At 41.1% G+C, this 22,309-nt stretch overlaps 1 protein-coding gene across 1 annotated transcript in view; it reads right to left on the bottom strand.

Moving 5' to 3' along the window:
* Positions 1-21,264, bottom strand: part of ldlrad3 (low density lipoprotein receptor class A domain containing 3) — a 93,192-nt gene extending 71,928 nt beyond the window's left edge. The window contains exon 1 of the mRNA XM_086207699.1: positions 20,847-21,264. Coding sequence (XP_086063825.1) covers positions 20,847-20,889 — 43 coding nt within the window. The 5' untranslated portion in view covers positions 20,890-21,264. The remainder of the gene's footprint in view (positions 1-20,846) is intronic.
* Between the last annotated feature and the right edge of the window lie 1,045 nt (positions 21,265-22,309).

Genomic DNA, 22,309 nt, shown 5'->3' with positions numbered 1-22,309 from the left:
CTCTTCTCCATTCAGAACAGGGCCTAATACAAATAGCCTAAATGTATCCACCTCCCTGACATGAAATACCAGCATTGCATTTCAGAACCATGTCTGAAGGCAGTCTGTATAGAGGAAGTTGTATCACTTGTATCTCTGCCAATATTTTCAGTTATGTTATTTTTTTTTACAAGGTGCTTAAAACTTAAACCTGGGGCAGAACATACAACTGAAAATATGGGGCTCTCATTGCTCCTCAAGATGTCTGGTTTGCTGAGCTTCTGAGAAGTGTTGGTGAGAAATGGAACTGTCTGCTACATTAATGCAGTTTATTTTGATTGGTCCACTATATGTGTGTGTATATATAAACAGTCAAAGAGAAATATAGACAGAGTGGAGGAGGTCGACTAAGCCACAGAGTAACAAATTCAGCGTGGCAGGAAAATAATGCATTTCAGTGGTGTTGCACTGTTGTCATTTCATGTGACACTAAAACCATTTATGTCATGGACAAAATAACTGTACTTTCTGAAACACACAGTAATCCACACAAACACTTTCCCAGCACAGGTACTGCGCTGCCATAAATAACAAAAATATCTGACAAAAAAATGTTTTTGTACTAATGTGAAATGCTTTGCAACAGAAGTAACTCATTTTATCAATGTGGCTGTTGGCTTGTTAATATACTCAGGTTGGAGTGTGTCACATGGCTTATGACAGTGTAAAGACCATGACAGGACAGCATTGGCCGTTCCACCATCACTGTGTGCATGTGGAGAGACAAACCATACAAGATATACCGGTTGTTCCCTCTTAAGCATGTACTATTCCATGAAATAAAGGCGGCCTCCTAAATGTAAGTCAGTGACTTCCTTGAACACAAATGCGGTCCTCGGAAGCGAATGTGCTGATATGCTTCCTTATAGTATCAATGTTTATCCAAACCACAGAGGAAGCAGCCAAGAATAAGATGCATGCTTTCATCACAAAGACCAGTATGCTTACTGAACATAAAGGTTTACTCTTGAATGCAATAAAAGCATAAATCTCACAGTATGCGACCTAAATGAGATGCAGTTCACGAAATTTGTCAAAACGTCACCAAACTTTTTTTTTTTTTTTTCAACTGGCCACAAAAATAAGTCATTGGTTTTTAGGCGATGTTTTCAAAACAACCCATTATTTTTAAATCCAGCATACAGGATGTATTTCTGTTTATCTGCAGGGGATCTGCTCTGTTGGACAAACATCAAACCCACTCACTGTGCTAGAATGAGTTTTCTAACTTCCTATAGCTTGTGGTGTTACCACAGACAGATGAGGAATAACCTTAATTTTAGAATATCAACCTCTTTCCTCAAAATTAACTTACTTATCCTCACACTCATCACACAGAAAAAAGCAGCCTGGCCCACATGGGTTTTCCCCATGAAAAGACAGTTCACTAGTTCACTGGCAGTGTAACATGAAGCTGTGTAAGGTTTGCAGTGTTTCACAAGCTGTCTGTTGTCTGAACAGAAACGCAAACAAAAGCAGAATATGAACTTGGATACGAACCCCCATGATAGAGCCGCTTTATCTCCTTCTTGCTCGAGCTACGGTTCCAGTGATGCCAACGGCAATATGCAGACGTTGCTCAGTTCTCTACATCCCTGGTGAAACTGCGACTTCCTGCCCTTTCAGCATCAAGTGCTTTTCACTAGCGCTGAGGTTCACAGAGTAAAGCCTCCATGATGATAAAGGCAAGTGAAGTATATTTCATACGACTAATATCCAAATAATGTGCTTCAGATTTAAAAATATATATCTAAAATAGAAATATAATACAAGGATGAATTAGACAGAAGGATATTACTGTTGCTGGAGGAACAGTTGTAATACAGATTCTAAGATAAACCACATACCACATTTAAAATGTGCAAAAACAGGTATGTATTTAATCTGCTTCTATACAGAGGGAAAAAAAAAGCTGTATTAGACCTTGGTTAATTTTTAATCCAGAACTTAATGAGCTATAAAGTATGAAACGTCGGTCAGGAATGTATTTCGGTTGAAAATCTACTTTTTTTTCCAGGAGCATGTGGCCAACAAACAACCACACAAACCCACTTAAAAGCCTTGACTTTGTTAAAGAGGCTGCATTATTGATGGCATATCTGTGGGCTGAAATAGCACAGTGATAGAACTGGTAAGAGAAGGGGAGAGAGAGAATAAAAGCTTGAAGAGAAGCAGAAACATAATTTGAATCAAGTTTCTTTTTTGTAGACATGCACAAATAAAATGGAGAGAATTTAGGATTTTAAATCAACTTAGAAAGTAATTTTTTTTTCAACCTTGAAATAAACTAAAGGGACAATGAGAGTACAATTTGGACTATGCAAGATCAACGGCATGCTTAAATTTTATTGATATAAATCTACAAGCTTCAGATGTTCCACTGGTGTTAGCAAACACAGACACACGGTCTTTTTCAGCTGGGGAGCTATTGATGTGCCTCGTAATTCATTTTAATGAGAGGCGAGCAGGCAGCAGGTAGAGGAGCAACAAGCCGGCGCAATCTCATGAAACTGTCGCCCGCTCGCTGAACTCTTTCTCCACGTGTAGTGCAAACCAATGAACCTGACAGGATCAGCTCCAAGGTCCCTCATCAGCTACTGATATTTACTGTCTCCAGTCTTGAAGTCAAAATAGGATGTACCGACAATGACCTTCGCTGCTTTCTCTGATTCATTAAAAATCACAATGATTTGACACAGCTGGAGCACCACCCTTCCACACCAGCCTTTGGCTAGACTCAACTGGCAATTAAATTAAAAACAAAAACAAAAAAACTGGTTTAATTTGCAAAATAAAAATAGTCACTAATTTCATTTAATTATTGAGTCTTATAGCTTATTTCATATATTGCAAACAAATATACATGAACAGCTGATTGCCACTATTTGCCTTACCTTATCCTATTCTGTTATGTTTTAACATTCTGTTTCAAATACGTATAACTAAACCTGTATACTGGCTTTTGGATCTTTTGGAACTGGCTAAATTGGCCTGGCTTGGCGTAACAAGGCTCCATTAATCACACACTGGTCTCCCATTAATCTGGGATCAAAGATCACACTGAGTCCATAATCCCAAAGCTGTTAGGGCTGTTTATGGTTCCATCTGTGGTTAAATTAAAATGGAGATCAGAGCATAAATGCATTAAAATGCAAGCTCTGTACTGGGGACATCAGATCTGGTGTGGTAATGTCAAGAAACAAAACACAAACCTGCACACCAGCAGTATTACAGGCTCTTTCCAGAAAGTTGTTTTATGGTTGCGTAGCTTTCTCTAAACCACTTGGCTTGGGTTTGAGAGAAGCAATTGTTCGTCTAATCCTTTGAGAGATGACAGCGGTATTTTCAACGGTATCCCAGCCTATTAACATCACCTTGGGATTACCTTCACAAAAAGGAGGAGCTGATAGAGATAGGGGAGGAAGGATGAGGAGGAGAATGGTGACTAAAATGAGATTTAGATGTTGGCACTGCAGGAAAGCCACTCACCTTTCATATTTAGACGAGTGCAGTCTGTAGATGCACCGACATTCAAAAATACACCAGATAAGAATGCACACATGGCCTGATCACAGAGATTTGTGCACTAGTGCACACAATCCCAGCCAAATACCTTCTTATAGGCTTGTATTCCTTATCAGCACATTGGAGGAAACGTCCTCTGTCAAAGAAACACATCTACGCCATTAATTTGGATTCCCCGCATTGGCCCATCACGGCACAAAACTAAATGTCAACACTCCCTTGTGTCTCTTTTATCATGCAGTCAACTGTCGCAGAACACGCCGGTAAACAGTAGCACACCCCACTCATCCACAGCTATACTGTGGACCCCTTCCTGAGCAAATTGGCATTTCTGCAGAGCCAGCCAGACAGTGAGAAATGAAGCGAACACAGAGGGAAACTGCCAACAATGACCTTATGTTGCACCTGTGAGACTCATGTTTTTCAGTTTGCATGTATCTGTACAGTGTGAGCTCTGAATATGGCAGGAGAGAAAAATCTAAGAATAAACTCCCTGAATTCTCTAAATAATGAATAATTAAAAAAAAAAACAATAGAAAATCTGCATTCTCAAAAAACATAAAAAAACAAAGCTGTACTTTAGGTTGAAAAAAAGAAATGAATGAAGCAGTAAACCTTTCTGAACGGGGCTGAGAATGGTGCGCAGAATCTTAAAAGTTAAAGGTATTTGGGTTGAAAGGACATTTAATTTATAAGATCAGTGCTAAAGAAATGGAAATGGAACTTTTAATTCTTCTAAGCACACACAGGCTCATTATACACTGCTGAGGAGACATACCGCAGCAGAGGGTATGATGAGAGGGGAGAAGGAGGAAGAAAAATTGCACCCTTTTACTTGAAAAGTGCCCTGGGAGAGAGAGAGATAAAATGATGGAAGCCAGAGCACACAACAAAAAAGGCCCAGACTGCCTTTGTCTATCTTCTAGTCTGTGTATTAGCAAGTAATGAGCTCCTAATTGTGTAGCCAGGCCATGTAGACACCGCGGGGAGGGTGTCGAGAAGTGATGGAAATGAACGATATCTGCCAATAACACCACAGAAAAGAGAGCAATGACAGAAAGTGAGAGCAAAAGGTGAGAAGGAGAAATAAAGGGATGTGAGATTGAGACACTATATTACAAGGAAGGGGTAAAGGGGGAATGATGGGATCATTACAATGAAAAGAATGCAGATAAATGTGCTCGCTCTCTCGCCTCAGCCTCTCTGGTATAATGGAGTATAATCTTCACAAACGAATGGTAATGAGTCTGATGGAGGGCCTTAGTTTAAAAGGTAAACAGTGTATGAATAGCTCTCACCATGGCAGATGATGATGATGTAACTAAAGGTCATTCCAATTGATTGCGGTCTATGTGCTATCTGTAAAAGGCCAACTTCGACATGGAGAAAATGTGACAGGACAAGACAAGAACGGTGATGAGAAAGGTTTCCTTGTGGATGTTTTGCCTCTCATCCAAGAGGAGAGACCCAAGCAAAGCAACAGTTTATGGGGTCCAGTGCAGCCAGATTGCACTGATCTATACATGAGGCAAACAAAAGAACCACGACACAAACAGAAGGCACGGCACAGGAGAGCCAACATGTCAGGTCAAGATCCAGCTGTCCACTTACATCTGGAGAAGAGACATTCCTTTGAGGACAGCTTGTACATATCTTGCTCAGAAAAGGCAGATGAAGATGGTTTGAAAGAGGAGTTAAAGAAGCCATCAACGTCAAACTGGAGGGATCGACCCTGAACAGAGGAGGTGGCCTTCTTCACTACCTGTCATCCACCTACAAAGTTGTCCTAAGCACCCTCCCAAGGAAACTCAACCCCCATTCACAAATGAATTCCCTGTCTCTTCTGACCCAGATAGATACCAGTTGAATCAAGGACACTCTAATGACCCACATGACCTCAACAACTGAAACCCAGAGCTCACAGGTGACAAATGACTCTGTAGATGGTCACAATCGCACAGAATTATCCTGAAACTCCCTACCGTCAACTTAAAACAGAAGAAGCTGTTTGGGTGAGAGCCAAAATGTCTTCAAGGGAACCGAAACAGTCCAACTGACTAGGACACAGCACTTAAGAGATGAACTTCTACGCTGTCATGGTAATAGCTGAAATGTAGTCTCACACTGCATTGAGAAAAGCTTCATACACTTAGAGGCTTCACAGTAAGAGAGTCAACCATAAAGCGAGGGGAGATAAATCCTGCGCAGAACAACTCAAAGTGCTTTGCAGAAAGGAGTCAAAGATTACAGGGACAACAATCATTAGAACCTCAATTAATCAATGAACAAATGAGTTTCAAGAGTTTTGTCCCAAGGTTGTAACTTATTTTTACAAAAAAAAAAATCTGACTTTACTTTTATCCTCGTTTAAGTGGGGGAAGTTCAGCAGCCTCCAGGGACTGATACATTTAATGCACAATCCCTGAGCGTCAACTGATACATGAGACAAATGGCCTTAAACTGGAACATTTTTAATGATGTTGGTCAACAGGGGCATGTGAAGATTAAACAAGAGGTCCAAGAATCAATGTTTGTCAGACTCCCCGTTAACAGCTACCAATTAAGTGTCTTGTTCTGAATGCTGGAACAATGCAGTGAGACAACTGCATTGTTCCAAGTCCTCCTATTATTGTGATCAGCTGTAGTAGAGGTTGACGTTTCCACTGATCTCACCTAAAAATGCAACCAATGGCAGGTTTGAAAGCCTGTAGTTGCAGATGGATCCAAATTAGCTTTTAGTGGCTTGATTACTGCTGTTTGCAGGGCTTCAGGGAAAACTTTATAGAACAGTGAGCTGTTAACTGTCTTTAGAACATCTGCTGCGGTGTCAAGTAAGGACAGCGATGTTGTATAGGTTAAAGCCTTTGGAAGTAACCTGATCTATTGAATGGCTTCTGCTCTCTCCTGCTGGGATAGTACAAGTTTTAACAGAAATAAGTGCATATGTGTTCTTAAAAAATCACTGTACAAAAAAACAGCTGATCAAAATTTACAGTAATATTTACTGTCTTAGTTTTGGAAAAAAGAACTTCCTAAAATCATCAAGGATGCCAGCAGACACTTCTTATATACCCGAACCTTATACATGTCACTCCTGACATGAAGTAAACTCAATAGCTGAATAAGACATATAGTCGTTACCTTCTTCCAAGTCTGATAGGTAAAAACTGCTGATATGAAAGGTGCTGTTCGTTTATTTTCACCAAAAAAAATTTCTGTATTCTGAATTGTGTCATGCCTAAGGTCTGTGGTAAAATGATTAATTCTAAGGTATTTTCCCTCCAGGGATCTTATGTTCAGAGCCCTGTGTATTGTGGAAGATGGAGAAGATTGCTGGGGGGAACAGGAGAAAATGATGAGGTGAGGACATGCAGTGGAGAATAGTCAGGGTGAGGGGGGAGCTCCAGCTTGACTAAGAAATATTATCAAACAGGGAGTGTGATCCTTGGCTATTGCTGTGGATACCAGATGGGGGAAAAAAAGCCTGTTTCCAGAAGAGATTAAATTCGTCAATAAAACCTACATTGTGGGCAGCACAGGTTAACTGCGGTGAAGTGTGGAGGCAATGAATGCCGCTAAGTCAACCCGTGCCGCAGATGTGTGGAGAGATAGTTTCAGCGCATAACATGTCAGTGCTGCTGCTTTTCAACATCATATGCAAACTCAATTCAAGGCTGTAGCGCCTTGAAATATTCTGCATCTTCCCCTGGGTCGACTTCACCATCTACTTGCACATTATTTTATTCAAGTCACCTTATCTGATGTCATTTCCACCATTTTGAAGGAGAAAATGCAAAGGTGAGCGCTTTGGTGGCTTGTTGACCAGGAGGTTGAACATGCATCAGTGTGCATAAGTGATTAGCGTCACGCATCTCATTTTTCTCCGCTGCAGTTACACCTGTACCATCTGTGGTAATGGCACACGGGATGTTGGTTATGGTCAGAGGGGACCGGTCTCACAGGGACACACTGCTCAAAATCACTTTGGAGTGCATCGATAAAGATGCTGAAGCAAATGAAAACAAATGGTCTAGTGAGAAAGCAGGTCCCACGAAGGGCCTGGTTTTTGAAAACTCCTTTTTTTTTTTCCAGCTGGCTTGTTTGTTGTCATGTGAGGTTGTAGAGAGTTCATCTAGTTTGATTCAAGACACTTGCTGGTAATAGTATACAATACAATCCCTTGAAAAATACGGATATCTGTCATTGGGTGACCCATAAGGCTGAAACACAATTGGTGTGAAAGAAAATATGACACCATAAGAAACATACTGAAAAATGAAATAAAATTGATTCAATTCATGGTCATGCTTTTTTTGGGAGAACATTTTTGGGTATAATCATATTCATTAAAATATGTTTTGCTCTTTCTACAGAAAAAAATTGTTCTTAAGTGTTGAAAAAATAAGTATAAAATGTGATACTTCACACTTTTTGAACAGCAAGAGTAGAGAAAAAATGAGTTGGAGAGAGGGCACAGAAGTAGACAGAAAAAATGTAGTTATCCATGCAAAAGGGACAATGAAGTCTGTGATAAATAGCACAATGGGTAAAAAAAAAAGGGTTCCATTTGCATAGAAAATATAATGGCACTGAAAGCCCTTTACAATATTACCTCATTCATACACTGGCAGAGACCCCATGCAAGGTGCCCATCAGGAGCAATGACAGGTTTTATAACTTGCTCAAGGACATTTCAACTGTATCTGGAGCAAAGAATAAAACTATTAACTGTCCCATTATGGCCACATCATCACCTAAGTCATGCCATCCTAATGTGTTTGAGTACTTTGTTATAGTCCAAATAATCTATCCATGACGCTCTTTTAAAGACAAGAACAAGTTGTAGGATCTCAGGTTTAAAATAAACACCAGCTGGTTATGATCTTCTGAACTCGGAAGATGGTCAGCTGAGAGCACCACACAGGCATTTGCATGGTGGTTTGCCAATGTGAAGCTGGTCCTGCCTGTCCTTGTGTGCAGGCAGGCAGATGTCCTTGCCGTGTGTGTGTGTGTGTGTGTGTGTGTGTGCGCGCGTGCAGCAATGAATCTGTGACTGGCTGTAGAGGTCAGTCAAGGAGGAATCTATCATAATCCATCATAATCAGCTACTGTGCTGTTCCTTCAGGACAGATGAGCTCCTGACCCAAAGCGGACACGGTGGAGATGAGAATCACATGAGGGTGAAATGTGATGTTTACCAGCTTGACTGGTTTCTATATAACTTGCTGCCTAGGTACCGTGCATGCAGTTATTGAGTGAGCTTATAAAATTCTATCAGATTCTTCCCCAGAGGACACAGGAAATTTGTTACTTGGGAGATTTGGGTGCGTGTATTTTGGCAAATATACTTCAGAGTAATTAATCCACAGGAAGAGAAATACATATAAATAACTCTACTCCATATTTATTAAATTCAGCTTTTTTTCATTTTATAATGGAATGGGAACAGACATTTGAGAAATCAGATGGCAGTTCATACACATCTATCACATTCCATTCACAGCTTTATAAGGTGAAAGATCAGCTGTCGTCACTCTATGTACATGTACTCTTCCCTCAACTCCCACAAATAAGTTAATAATGCCTCCAACAGCCACAACTTTAGCCTGAAAGCATTTACATTGTCAGATTTTTTCAAAAACCCATAATGACCTCCAAACTGCAGACTTAACTCCAGAGTTATTCTCCTAAACGATCTTTCCATCGTTCTTCTCCGAATATTTCATTCAGCTGACGGTATTTGCTGGCTAGTTAAATGGGTCCCCACTGCACAGCCCCATGCTAGCAAAGTTCACCACGTTCCAGCCAAAGTTTCTTCTGTTCACCAGTATTCATATGTGTAAAATTGTCTCATGGAATATAAATACCAGTACACAATATAAACTGGTACAATGCCCAGCCCTAAACCTTTGTACCACCGGTTCAGAGCACAGATAACATCCTTATCATTCTAGAAGTCTCTAGAGTTCACTAACTTCTGCAGTACATTATTAGAAAATTTCATCCATGACTTTGGGAATCCCGCCCATCCTTCATTAAGCATCTTGAGTCATTAGGCACAACACTGCCAGGCTAACTTATTATCCTGTACATAAAAGACATTTGTCAAATGTTAAGCCTGCAGCTCCTTATTAGAGGAAGCTGCACTGCCAATTCTGACAGGCTAGACCCTTGCACGACTAATAGTTCTGGTCCCATAATGACCTAAGCTAGGCCTGAACTTCCTGCCCTCTCTTTCTCTCCTCCACTTCCATTTGCCCTCTTGTACCTCTGTTCTCTCCCCAAGTCAGAATATCAGATGGTAAAGATAGATTCCTGACTTGCATTCCTGAGGAGCAGGAACCCCCTTTTGTCTTTGGTATTCACTGAACGAGTGAAAAGAATTAATTTTGCGGCCTTGCGCTGGGAGCAGCTGCCAAGCCATGGTTGACAGGGAGGCAGCATTAAGGCAATTAACTTGGGCTTAACATTTGATTTGGACTGGAGAGATTGCCTCTGTAAACAGCAGGCGGGATCAGGTGATTAGTTCCTGTGAAGATGAACGCTTCGCCTCCCCTGGTCCTTGGCCAACAGAGGATTACATATTGTGCATATACACTGAACCCTCTACAGACACAAAAAGACACATATGACTCAAATGCATTATCTGTGCTAAAGAAGAAAGAACTACAAGCATGGGAAATCGTGCAGTGTGCGCACTTGAAGCAGATGAAAGGGTTAAGCCACGTTTCTGACGTGACAGAGGTGGAATTAAAGGTGTTGTCTTCTCCACACATTAACTTCAGCTTCTGGATCAGTTCACTTCTCCTCCCTCAAACAGACAAGGGAATTATTCCTGCTTGCTTTGGCCCTTTTATCATCCATTTAACACAGAGACTAATTCAGCGGTGTTCAATGAGCAGGTTTCTGGTATGTAATAATGGGAGATTCACTCTCACTATCTTGGGGTCTTGACTCAAATCTCTGAAATTAATTGTAACAAATAGGCAATTATTTCATGTCAGCCGAATTGCGATTGATCTTATTTGTTCATTTATGCACTCACTGAGAGGAATAGCAACAAGTGCATAATGGCTTCTTAACTGAGAGGCTGCAAAATCAAATGCGTGTCCCTTGAGTACGCTTGCAATAATAAACTAAAACACCACTGGAACTCCATTGTCAATCTAGTTTAAAAAAACAGCGTCACATCTCTTCCTTGCACTTTTACGTCTCTATGGGGGGAGGAGGTTTCAGAGGAACTACAATTTCCCTTGTATCTAATCTCAGGCCGGGTCAAAAGCATGTGTTCTCTAAGGGACAATGACATAAGTCACATGATGGCATGCAATATGGTATCTTATGAACAAACTCTCAACAGTAAGGATTTCCTGGGTCAAGTAAAATGTCATGTTAGCCCAATCAGGCAAATGAGATTCTGGTTTTACAAGCCTAAGAAACAGTTAGACACGTGTACCAGGCACTGTCCCATGTACTGATCAGTTTCTAGACATTGAGTAAAAAAATAAAAAACAATGAGACATTTCGCTCTGGTCCCCTCCACAGGATGCTGTCCACCAGCATGCATGGAATCCTTTAGTACAGAGTGACCATTCTTTGATCTTCCTGCCCAGATCACAAAAACATACTAAGTGTAATGGCTAGAATGTTCATTCTTTTTGCAGCTGAAGCCGTCTGTCCTTCGATGCATCACTTCATTGCAAATTGATGATGTAATCTTGCACAGCTTTAACCTCACACTGTCGGCCTGACATTTCATGCTGAGTCGCTGCCAGTCCTCTCAGATTGTGAGTGTAGTCGTGTCGGCATCAGACCAAAATGAGAAAAAAAAATTCCAGTTTTGGTCAAGCTACAGAAAAGATCAAGTCTCCAAAGATTAATCGAATCTCACATCTAAATGCTTTGACTGTTCAGTTCGCATATTTATCACACATGCTAACTGTGAATGCTAACAATTACAGTCGGCAAGCAAAAGAGAGAAACAAGGAAAATGTCCATGTGATTGCAATAAGAAAAACATTGTCAAGCAGTCAAAATAATCATTTCAATTATGATGGTGTGTTTGGAAAATTGCATCTAATCACAGCATCCAAAGCTGGTGAATGCAGTTGGGGCACTCACTGGAATGATGAAACTGAAAGAGCTGCACCACAATTATAAAACAATTATGCATGAGGCTAAGGTACATCCATACTTAAGTGAAATGCAGCACAATCATCACCACAGGCAGTTGGCAGCAAATCTTCCCTTGCTGATGATAAAGCAAAGCATGATTCTAAGTAATAGAAATTAACCGTCATGTGATGGCAATTTGTTAAATATTGGGGAAGCATTGCACATCATTTGACTGTTAGTTTCCCATTGTCTAATTTAGCATTTAAGGCTTGTATGAAACTCCACCTACAAACCATACTCACTCTATGTATATTTTTGTCTGGGTTGACAAACAAACAGGGGATCTGCTGGCCTGATGGTATCTGTCTTTCTCTCCGGGTTTTTGTTGACCTTTAAGGTTGTGTTTGTTTGGTTTGACAGAGGGATGCTAGAATTTCAGTCCAAAATAGCCTGTCGGAATCCACACTGCCTGCCACGGTGGTGGTGAGACACAGTGCAGCAAATGACTGCTGATGACGGTGGACAGCAGGGCCGCCAGCTGTCATTCTGCCAGGGACCATGCCCCGTCTGATTGCAGGCGAAAAACACAAGGGACACAAACAGGGGGTCATTCGGGTGCACCATGGATGAAGATAAAAGTGAGGAAACCAAGGTCACTGGGCAGGGCAACATTGAACCAATGAGCTGTGTAAGCTGCATTGAAATCAGTCCAGAGCAGCATACCAAGGCACTTCTATACTCAATATATCATTACAGGTCAACAACTTTTCCAGCAACTATTTCAATTGGTGACGGCTGAACTTCAGACCAAACCCAACAAGAGGTGATGCTTGGTGCTGACAGCTGGCCCTAGTGAGAGAGATCTGCTTCAAACTCCCTTTTTTAATGAAAGAGAACATCATTATCAACCCAAAATAATCAACTAGCAAGAATCTCCAAGTCCACACAGAAGTGGATATAAGCTAGAGAGTGCAGAGTTAACAGCAACTTGGCCAGTCTGCAGAGTGCACGCTGTGTCTGTTCATTCTATATTGAGTACACAATATTTGCAACTAGGTGCAACTAAATGGGCTCATGGGACCTCTGACTGACATTAATAGGAAACCAACATGTAGTGACTGGCAGATAGGCCAATGAATCTGTCATCAGAGCTCTAAGAAAGACCAGTAATCTACACCAATACAAAAAAAATTATAATACCACAGATTCATCCAGCCAGAACAAGTAAACTACTATAAATGCACAGGAGACTGCACCAAATTCAGATAGGACATTTAGATATGCAAAAGCCTGGACCAAGTTAAGAAAAATATGGATTCCCATTGTAACCTAAATGGAGGGAAGTGGATGAAGTGAGAGAGGTGCTCATATTACTGCTTCCACTGTGGACATTTCTCCTGTTTATGAATCAAACATGCCATCTACACCTACATGTAGAAGATGAAGAAATTTCTAGGCAAAACCGATATGCACTTTCCACTATTTTCTATCATACAATGGAACACACAATATAATACAAAATCAAACTCCCCTTGTAAATCTCCTGTGATATTTCTAGAAATTCCCACATTGCCAACAATCTATCTGCATACTTGGAAAGAGGGCAACATTTGTACTGGCAGGCAGAATGTCAGCTAAGCCATGTTTGTAGGCAGATATTGTGACAAAACTTTGATATATGAAGATGATACATTGCATTTTAGCCAGAGTATGAAAACCCAGACCACATTTAAGTACGAGATGTCCAAGTATAAAAATGTACTACATGCCGAAGCACAAAATTGCAAGAAGAAAAGAGCAGAATATGTGCTTTCATTATGGACTGTATTTTGGGACAAAACCCAAAACTGAGACTCAGTCTGTATACCTGTTAAGTATTCAAATTAATCAAAGCTGTTTATCTGCTAGTATACTATTCAAACCTCTACCTGACAGCAGGTCAATCTTCCAGTTTACTGAGTGTTTCCAATGTGGCTGCTATATTCAAAAATGATAAAGGGCTGGATTTATGGTTATAGCACGGCGAGGTCACCAGTGAAAGCTGAATGTTTTGCCGAAGGTTGCAGCTTTACCGGTGATTAAAGTCTCTCTGAAGTTTGAGGGGAGTTTTGAGTTTTCCATTTTTCAACATTACAACAGTCCTCAAAAAAACTTGATAGTAACGGTTGTGCTGCTATATGTGGACATCTGCATCCATATAAGACACTGCAGAATTGTTTAATTCTCATGAAACAGTATAAATACAACAAAGGGATACGACGCCCCTTTACATTCCACACACCTGTGTTCACATGTTTGTTTGTTTTTAAACCTGGTAAACCCACAAGTAAAAGCTAACTGACCCTGTTCCCATTGTCCCAAACTCAGTTGCCACACCACAAAGAAGGGATCGGTGTAGTCAAAATGGCTCTTGAGTTTGGATACAATCTTTGGTGGCTGTGGTAGGGGACCATGGAAGACAGTGACACGGTTTTAATGTTAAAGCCAAGCTGCTTGAACACAGACAAGTTGAATTTGTGACTGAGATGACAAAAGGTTGTGGAAGGCAAGAAGCTTTCATTGCTTTCATGTGTGATGTCAAATAAGTATCTGGAACTGTAAGCACTGCAAACCAGCTGCAAATGACTGGTAAGAGCACAAAACTTGGGTGAATGCAATGACAATAAATATATGCGTATACTTCAGGGTCATTTGAAACAGAACTGAATTCTGATTAAAATTATTCCCATCACAGAAAAAAAGTGATGCATTACTTTCTTCAAATGTACGCAATACCTCAGTAAATGTACTTAGTTGGCTGCTGTGCTACTCCTTCCTACTGAATCACAAGCAATGAGATGCATAATGCAGCTTTGTTATGAGCTGTTATTTCAACAGATTGGATCTGAACCATTTGAACAAACATCCTAATCTGTTACTATTAAAATATAGCAATGATCAAGAGAACAGCGACTCTGTTATCAGTGTTCAGGGGGAACTCTAAACATTTAATCAATTGATTTAAACATCACTTCAGTAAAATGCAGTTTGTCCAATGCAAATAAGAGTTTAGATTGGAGTATCTAGAAAAGAGGGTGGGGCTCTGGATAACACGGATGTGCACATATGAGCTGCTTAGCATGCTGTGCATTCTAAGATACTTTGGGCCCACAAGGATCCATCCTTGTGATAGGACTATCTTGATATGCGGGCTGTGATGCAGAAGGCCTTTGGCGTCTGGTAGATTCCAGTGGACATCGCCCCAAAACTTGGACACACTTGCCTCCTATGATCATTTTACCTGCTCTGTATTTACTTTTTTTCTGTTTTGGCATTTCAGCCTTGCCAGTTTAATTTGCCAGTTGCTGAGACCACATTTTACACTTTTGACAGGTATGAAAATAAGATCAGATCCTTGAAGATCCTGCTACCTGTCTTGGGCTCTCCACTTAACATCGCTGTGAACTAGGTTAAATCTATACACGGTGACAGAGTGCCCTACTTCTAAAAATTGTACTGACATTCCAAATCCAATGGCAAGTATTTGAGCTATCCAGACAACACAACTCTTCAGGAGATAAGAAGATTCTTCCAAGACTGAGGTTTGATCTTTGCAACCAAGGACACAGTTAATCAATTTAAAGCAACCATCAGGCATTAACAAAGCCACTGCATCACTGCATGACAAATTAGTTAAGATCGATATAAAATCAATATGTAATAATGAGCTGTCTAACTTTTTCCAGTACATTGTACTCTTCTTTCTGTCTCCTACCAACCATATATCCCAGGGTGCATGAATCATTCAGCTTTGTGACTTATAGATCAGACATACGCAAAAGAACCTGTACGTCCCATGCATACATCAACATCGTTGACACACCTTGGGTAATTGTCATGGATGTTCCAATGTACAAATATATCAATGAACGCCCAGACTGTGTCGATTAATAAAATAAAAAAAAAACAAATGTTCCACAAAGGAATAAAACAATTTATGTGTTTCCCGTGGTTTTCTTAAACCTCCAAAATAGCCCCATCCCAATAATCCCTGGCCCTCTCCATGTGCAACTCTGGCTTGAAGCATGTCATCTGAGTCAGCCTGCAAAAAAAAACGCTACATCTCTATCCCATTCCAAAGATGGATTAACACCAATGTTGACTACAAGCTAATTGACTCATTATTTCCAATCAGTCAAATACTCTCACAACAGGGTGGTCCATTCAATACAACTCCCTCACACACAGATCCTTATTACACAGACAACTGGACCCCACAAGGTCCGTCTACGTCACATTCCAAATGTGACATGGCTTGAGGAGCTGATCATGGTCACTCCAGACAATTCTTGTGATCCCACTAGAAGCACAGCAGCGTGTTTCAAAAATATCCCTGAAGCAGCTCTCTGCTCAGCTCCTCTAAAAACGTTCTGCACAGAGAATATTAACCACGGAAGAATGTTAAACAAAAAGAGAGCATCTGGGTAGTTTTCAAAACAATTCTGCAAACTCACAATCTTTCATCACATCACTAGGATTTTCACCAAGGATGATGAGCGGCCCATACATACTAACTTTGTATGTACAGCACGATGAGGTTCAAAATTGTCAATAACTACAACTAAGCAATTTAACTCCATTACCTCGATTTTAAGTCATGTATGGGTTTCTTAACTAAGACAAAACATGCTACATTTTGAAATGGTTCCAGTGGGATATGAAGCACTATAAAGAATGGAACAAAATAACAGTGCAACTGGAATGCAATTCAGCTCACTCTGGTCGGATCATGGCATAACGCTACCACATTCATTGATGCTGCAAGCAAAGCCTTGACGCCACCACCACCCCCTCAGCCTCCACCTTTCTATTTCAGAATCCTCACATGGCTCAAAGATTAACTGCTTCTCAATGCCTTGCTTTGGACTCACTCTTGTATACCCCTAGGGGAGTTCTGTAATGCACTCTCTATTTCAACCGCACTGCCTCATCTAATGCAGCCCTAGGTGTAAAGTATAACTGTATTTCTGTTTTCGCAATAAGTGCTTAAATTCATGACGAGAGTATTCCTGACTGAAGTGTGGTGAATGGACTGTGATGTGCACCAAACCCCAACCCCACAGAAGCTCTCTGAACCGCAGGTTCTCCCCAAGCTGAGTATTGTGACTCAGGTACAGCCTGTGTTTTTATAATACAAAACACAGCCAAAAAAACCCCAAACAAACAAGGAAAATGATATTAGCTTTGGTAGGTGTTCTAGAGGTTTCACCACGCTTTACGTGTGGTACCGAAACTCTTCCCATCGGTGAGCATCACAGCAACCTGTTAGTCATTGAGGCTTGATCCAACATTCCTCACCGACGCAAGACATGGCCTTTCAGAGCTCTGTGAGCACCTATCCATGAGCTGCAGAAAATAGTGTCCAGAGGAATATAAATTTAACAGGGTGGCATGACTTAGGGTGTAGTTAGAGCGGCAATCTAATAAACAAACGGTTGCTGGTTTGATCCCGCATCAAGAGGCTGTGTTGAAGCCATAATTCTCTAACTCAGCTGTCATGAAATTAATCTGTAAACTATCAGTGAAAGAGAAAAACGGTCTAATTTTCAGCAGCTTTAATGTTCAGTTGTGACCAAAACAGATGACAATCCAACACAAAAGCACTGGTTTTGAATGGTTTACATTTGATTTTCATATGGCAACAGAAGTAAAAGGCATAACTGTCAAAAACATTCTATGGTTCTATTTAGACTTAGATTTAGTGGATAAATACTTGGTGAAGAAGAGCTCATCTTACCAATAGGCCTTTTTCACAGAAGACTTTTTGACTTGTTATAAGAGGAAAAGCACAGGTAATAATATTAAAAGGGAACTCCTTTATACATCAAAGTCTGTTTCCAAGCCTCAGGGAGCATAATTGTGTAAGAAACTCTTAAACCCCTTAGTGGCTCCAGAGGCTGTTGTCAGGTAATTCCCCTCAAGTGATGTCACATGAGGCCCTGTGTGCAGATCCAAAGCAGGTTGTACCACATCCAACTCCTGGAAAATATGAAGCTGTCCACTTTTGCCACCCCCACGACACTTATTTGTGAAAAAAGCTACACAGTTGTTAACACATGTTGGGTTTAACAGGGATGTTGTGTATCTACACTTATACACAAAAGGCCGTATTTAAGCGACCAATGGCGCCTGCTGATTCGCGAGTGGTGCTATGTGTGCGCAGCATGTTAAGTGTAAAAATCATAATAAAAGCAAACAATGTCATTTTTAGAGAATTTATTGCACAGAAAGCAGATCTCAAAACTCAAAATTTAAACCCAGCACTTTATGGTGCAGAATAGTGCGGGCAAATGCAAATAACTTACAACAGAAGTACAAAAGAATGTTTTCAATAACGCAAAACAGTTTAAACAAAAAAAGCACGCTTCATCTTCAGATGGTAAAATAAATTGCTCTTATTACCTCTGTTTGCCATCACTGTCACTCGGCACATCTTGCAAAGTATTGTTTTCTCTACAACATCCTATCTTTTAAATCCAAACCAAGTACAAATCATGGACGTAGCACCGTTTGTTTGTTTTTTTTGGACCAACTCCTCCTGCTCCACTGTCTCTGTGCTTGCAGCTTTTTTTGACACACGTGCGATGATGTCATTGACGATAGGACGGTAGAGCACAAATCTCTACTTTAGGTTAAATTGATATAATTTCTACCATCTATGGCATATACTGCGCAGCCCTAATGTCATTCACTTTAAAGTTCAGGTTTTGTTGGGACTGGCATGTTGAAATTTCAGTTGCATACACATTTCAACATGGGAGAAGTCAGCGCTTCACCTCCCCCAGCTGAAGATGTCTTCTCATGCAGGCACCCACAAAGCCATCAGAGGTCTGGGAGGAAATGTGGAAACATTGGCCTTGGAGGTGGTGGAGGCCAGTGTTTCCACATTGTAGGGTATCAGTAGAACCACATAGCATTGCTGCACATCTGCTCATCTGATTGATGGTCGCTTTACATTGCACTTCACTGATAATACCACTAACCAAAGACCATCTTCTTCAAGATCTTTGACACCAACATTTCCTGGTGTTCCAAAATAACAATGCACCATGGTTGTGCCAGACCACACCTCATTAACATAATTAAGCACCTGCTCCAACAGGTGCTTGAGTGCAAGCTCATTTGCTAGTTAAGGGTGAAAGTGCTTGGAAAGTAAAAATGAGGCTTGGACCTGACCGAGCACCAGCTTGTGCCATGCTTAAAATAGTGCTCCCAGCGTCAGCCAGGTCAGTGTTTCACAGAAAAGAGCTTTCATCATTCTGATACGATGTGCTCCTGAACTAAGAGTATGTTTAATTAAAAAAAAAAAACTAAATCAATTTTCAATAGTCTACCTTTAGTTTGTTATTATGGGAGAGCTGTTCTAGTAAACCAGACTGTGATATACTGGAATAGAACACTGTTGCAGGTATAGGCTTGCCAATGGGCATTTTCCTCCCTGTCCATTTTGTATGTGCTGCCGTTTACAAAGTTCCCTTTGCTAGAAAAATATGTAACCATGTTCAAAAAAGTTGTTCAGTGTTGTGTATTGGTGTAATGTGGTGATTACACTGCTCAAAAACACTGTTTGAAACATTGTTACTGATGTAAAAACACATTTGAAATGTCTGTTTTTGAATTTTAATAAAGATTCAGATTACATAATTCATCCCAAAAGGGAAGTGTGTCTCACACACATAGCGCCACAGTCGCTCCAGTATTGCTCATTTTCTTTTCCAAAGGAGAAATAAAAGGAGCCATTAAAAACACTAAATTGAGATTAGCAAGGTATCTCCTATAAGTCTCAAGTATGACTCCCTCTAATTATTCTCTCTCACCTGTTTCTCCTCGTGAATTTTAGGAGAAACATCTGAGAAACATTTTGGACAAAATCAAAACAAATGGGGCTGAGATGAGAATCTCAAATTTGTCTCCCATGCTGAAAGAAGAGCAAGCTCTGAGCAGTAAAATTTTCTTCTGGGCAAACTCCAAGCTAGCAAGCAAGCAGCAACCTACAAATGTCTAGACATAGACTTGAATCATTAAATAAGACTGGTAGGTCTGCTTGATTGTTTTGGAATAGTTTTAGTTACTAGAAATAGTCAGCAAGAATAAAACACAGTTTTCCCCTGTTGTATTGCAAAGGAACCATTTAGGCATCCTGGGCTTTGCGCTGCCAGTGACAATTGTGAATGGCTTACAGACAAACAAGTAGAAGCATTTTTCCTGCAATAACAGGATGATAATGGGCAGGCAGCCACCTCTCCTGTGAGACTCGGGTATCATGACTGTGGTATGAACTTGAAACCTGAAACTTACATGTACATAGAATCTTGCATTCATTTGATCAATTTTGCATGCCTGTGCTTTTCTGCTGTGACCTAAAAATTTTCGCGCTGGTAAAGACTTACATCACTCAAGTCAACTCCGTAAGTGCAGTCCATTTAATTTATCCAAAGCTTCAAAACTTTTTACACCACTTGGCCTCTGTGAGTTTTGATTTGTTTTCTCGTGATAAATGTGATTTATCTCAAGTTTGTCCATGAATTGTCCCTTAACCACGTTGTGAAAATGGGCCCCACAGGTGTTTTACAGCAGCATAATTATTGACAGCCTGTGAAGTGACGTCACTGATTAGAAGTCCAGTTCAAATGGTTGAAAAGAATGACGTGCCAACTGGCTGTCCTACTGTACGCCTGAACGTCTTCCACCAGGCCCCGGCAGCTGCCACGAACGAGCCAGAGACCAGATTGACTTGTCAACAAGCTGTTGGACAACACTTCATATAACCTCATCTCAGTAGAAAAAGCAGTGGATGGATATAGCATGGAGGTAGAAGTAGTATTCTCTTTAAGAAGTGAAGGGGACACGCTCCTCGATGCTTTCGACAGGCACGAAAAACACTCAACTGCCCCTTTTCCACCCGAAAACCTCAGTTCACTCGATGAAAATGTAAACCGAGAAGATTCTTTAACAAAAAGGATCCTATATAATGCCCTCGACCGACCCAAATGCACAGAGCGAACACTTGAGAGGATTTAACATGACGCCCCCCTCCTTCTCCTCCTCCTCCTGTGACCCACCGGGACAGTGAAGCGTGTCCGCGCCGTGACAACAACACTAGTTTCCGTGTGCTTTTCAAAACTTACCAACAGTCCTCGAGCCAAGCAGAAGATACCAGATCCACATCATACGGTCTCCTTTCCCCCCCAGGTCTGCCCTTTTCCTTGCTCCACCGCGGGGCCAAAAAGTGGGGGCAAAGAGGGAAAAACTTCCCCGATAGAGCTACTCCAGCCTTTGGTACTTCTCGAGTGGAACTACTTTTCTTCCGGCAGACGTCTGAGTAGCCGACATTTGGCGCTGGAGATGTGGGTTCGTGTTGGGTCAGAGGAGCGGAGTCCGGTTTGGGAGGGGGAACAGGCTGGAGCTGGACGGAGCTTCGGGGTGGAGGCTGGCAGGCTGGGGAGTCGGTCGCTCCTGTGTTGTTGTTGAGAGGCGGAGTCGGAGGCAGAAACCCGGAGAGCAGAGGTCTGGATAGCGGTCCCCAAGCTGCGGGCTAAGGACCGCGAACGGCCCTGACCAGCAAACCCGGGAGCACATGGATGTCATCTAACAGCTCTATCCGTCAAATTCGTTAGAAAAGAGAAGTGAAAGCAGCACAAACAAAGTAAAACGGAAAATAAATACAGCTGGGGTAGAAGAAAATCCTATTTAGTTAAAACGTGTGTTTCTCGAACATTAAAAGTGGTTATTGCGTTACAGCAACTTACATTTGTCCTAAATCCCTTCATTCCGCTTTGCATTGCATTTTTACATCCTATGGGGGAAATTAACCAGACCTACACAGCAACAGAAAATATTTTAAGACTGTAAAAAATAGAGGCAACAGATGACACCGGGAAACTATTTGGAGCAAACTTTTTACAGATGCTTTGCCTTGGTGGTAGTTAAAAGCGGCAAGTGCTTGTAGAAAATCAAACGGTTGTTCGGTATCGGAACTGAAGGCAAAGAAAGGAAAAACTAAAAGGGATCAGTTATTTCTAGTGTTAGTACACAAACTTAGCGCTTCTATTTCACATGCAGTGATAAACCTGTCCAGTCACTAATAAATACGAACAAAATACTTTGTGGATATGAGAGTTTCTTGATGTCTTATAATGTTCTCATGCCGGTGTAAATTGAAATGAGGAGGCCTGGATAGGCTTCACCTCTCCTCTTTATCATGAAGCCACAGCTGTGTGCAGGCAGACAAACTTGTTTCAAACAGACCCCTCCTTTTGATAGCTGCTAACCTGCAGGCATAGACCCAATATCACACTCAGACTCCAGCTCACTTTATATTCATCTAACAAAAGCCAAAGACTCATGCAGTCTCAAACTCTAGGGGACCGCTGTGGCATGTCACTGGGATCTATTTAAACTTTGTCAAAGATTGCTGCTTGATAGTTCCTGCAGGGGCCCATTGTCCTCATACCACCCTGTTGTTGCCTCAAGGCCCCTATATATTTTCACTCTGTTACTATGAGCCTTGATAGCTGTGCCAGTGTCACCATCTTGAAAAGTCTACATTTGGCAGATATGAATATTTTAATGACATTTAACAAAAGCAGAC

Source organism: Aulostomus chinensis, chromosome 7 (genome assembly GCF_037954235.1).
Source record: "Aulostomus chinensis isolate RoL2024-O1b breed Wild chromosome 7, RoL_Achi_v1.0, whole genome shotgun sequence".
Taxonomy (NCBI): Eukaryota; Metazoa; Chordata; class Actinopteri; order Syngnathiformes; family Aulostomidae; genus Aulostomus; species Aulostomus chinensis.
This window is presented reverse-complemented; position numbering and strand designations above follow the sequence as displayed.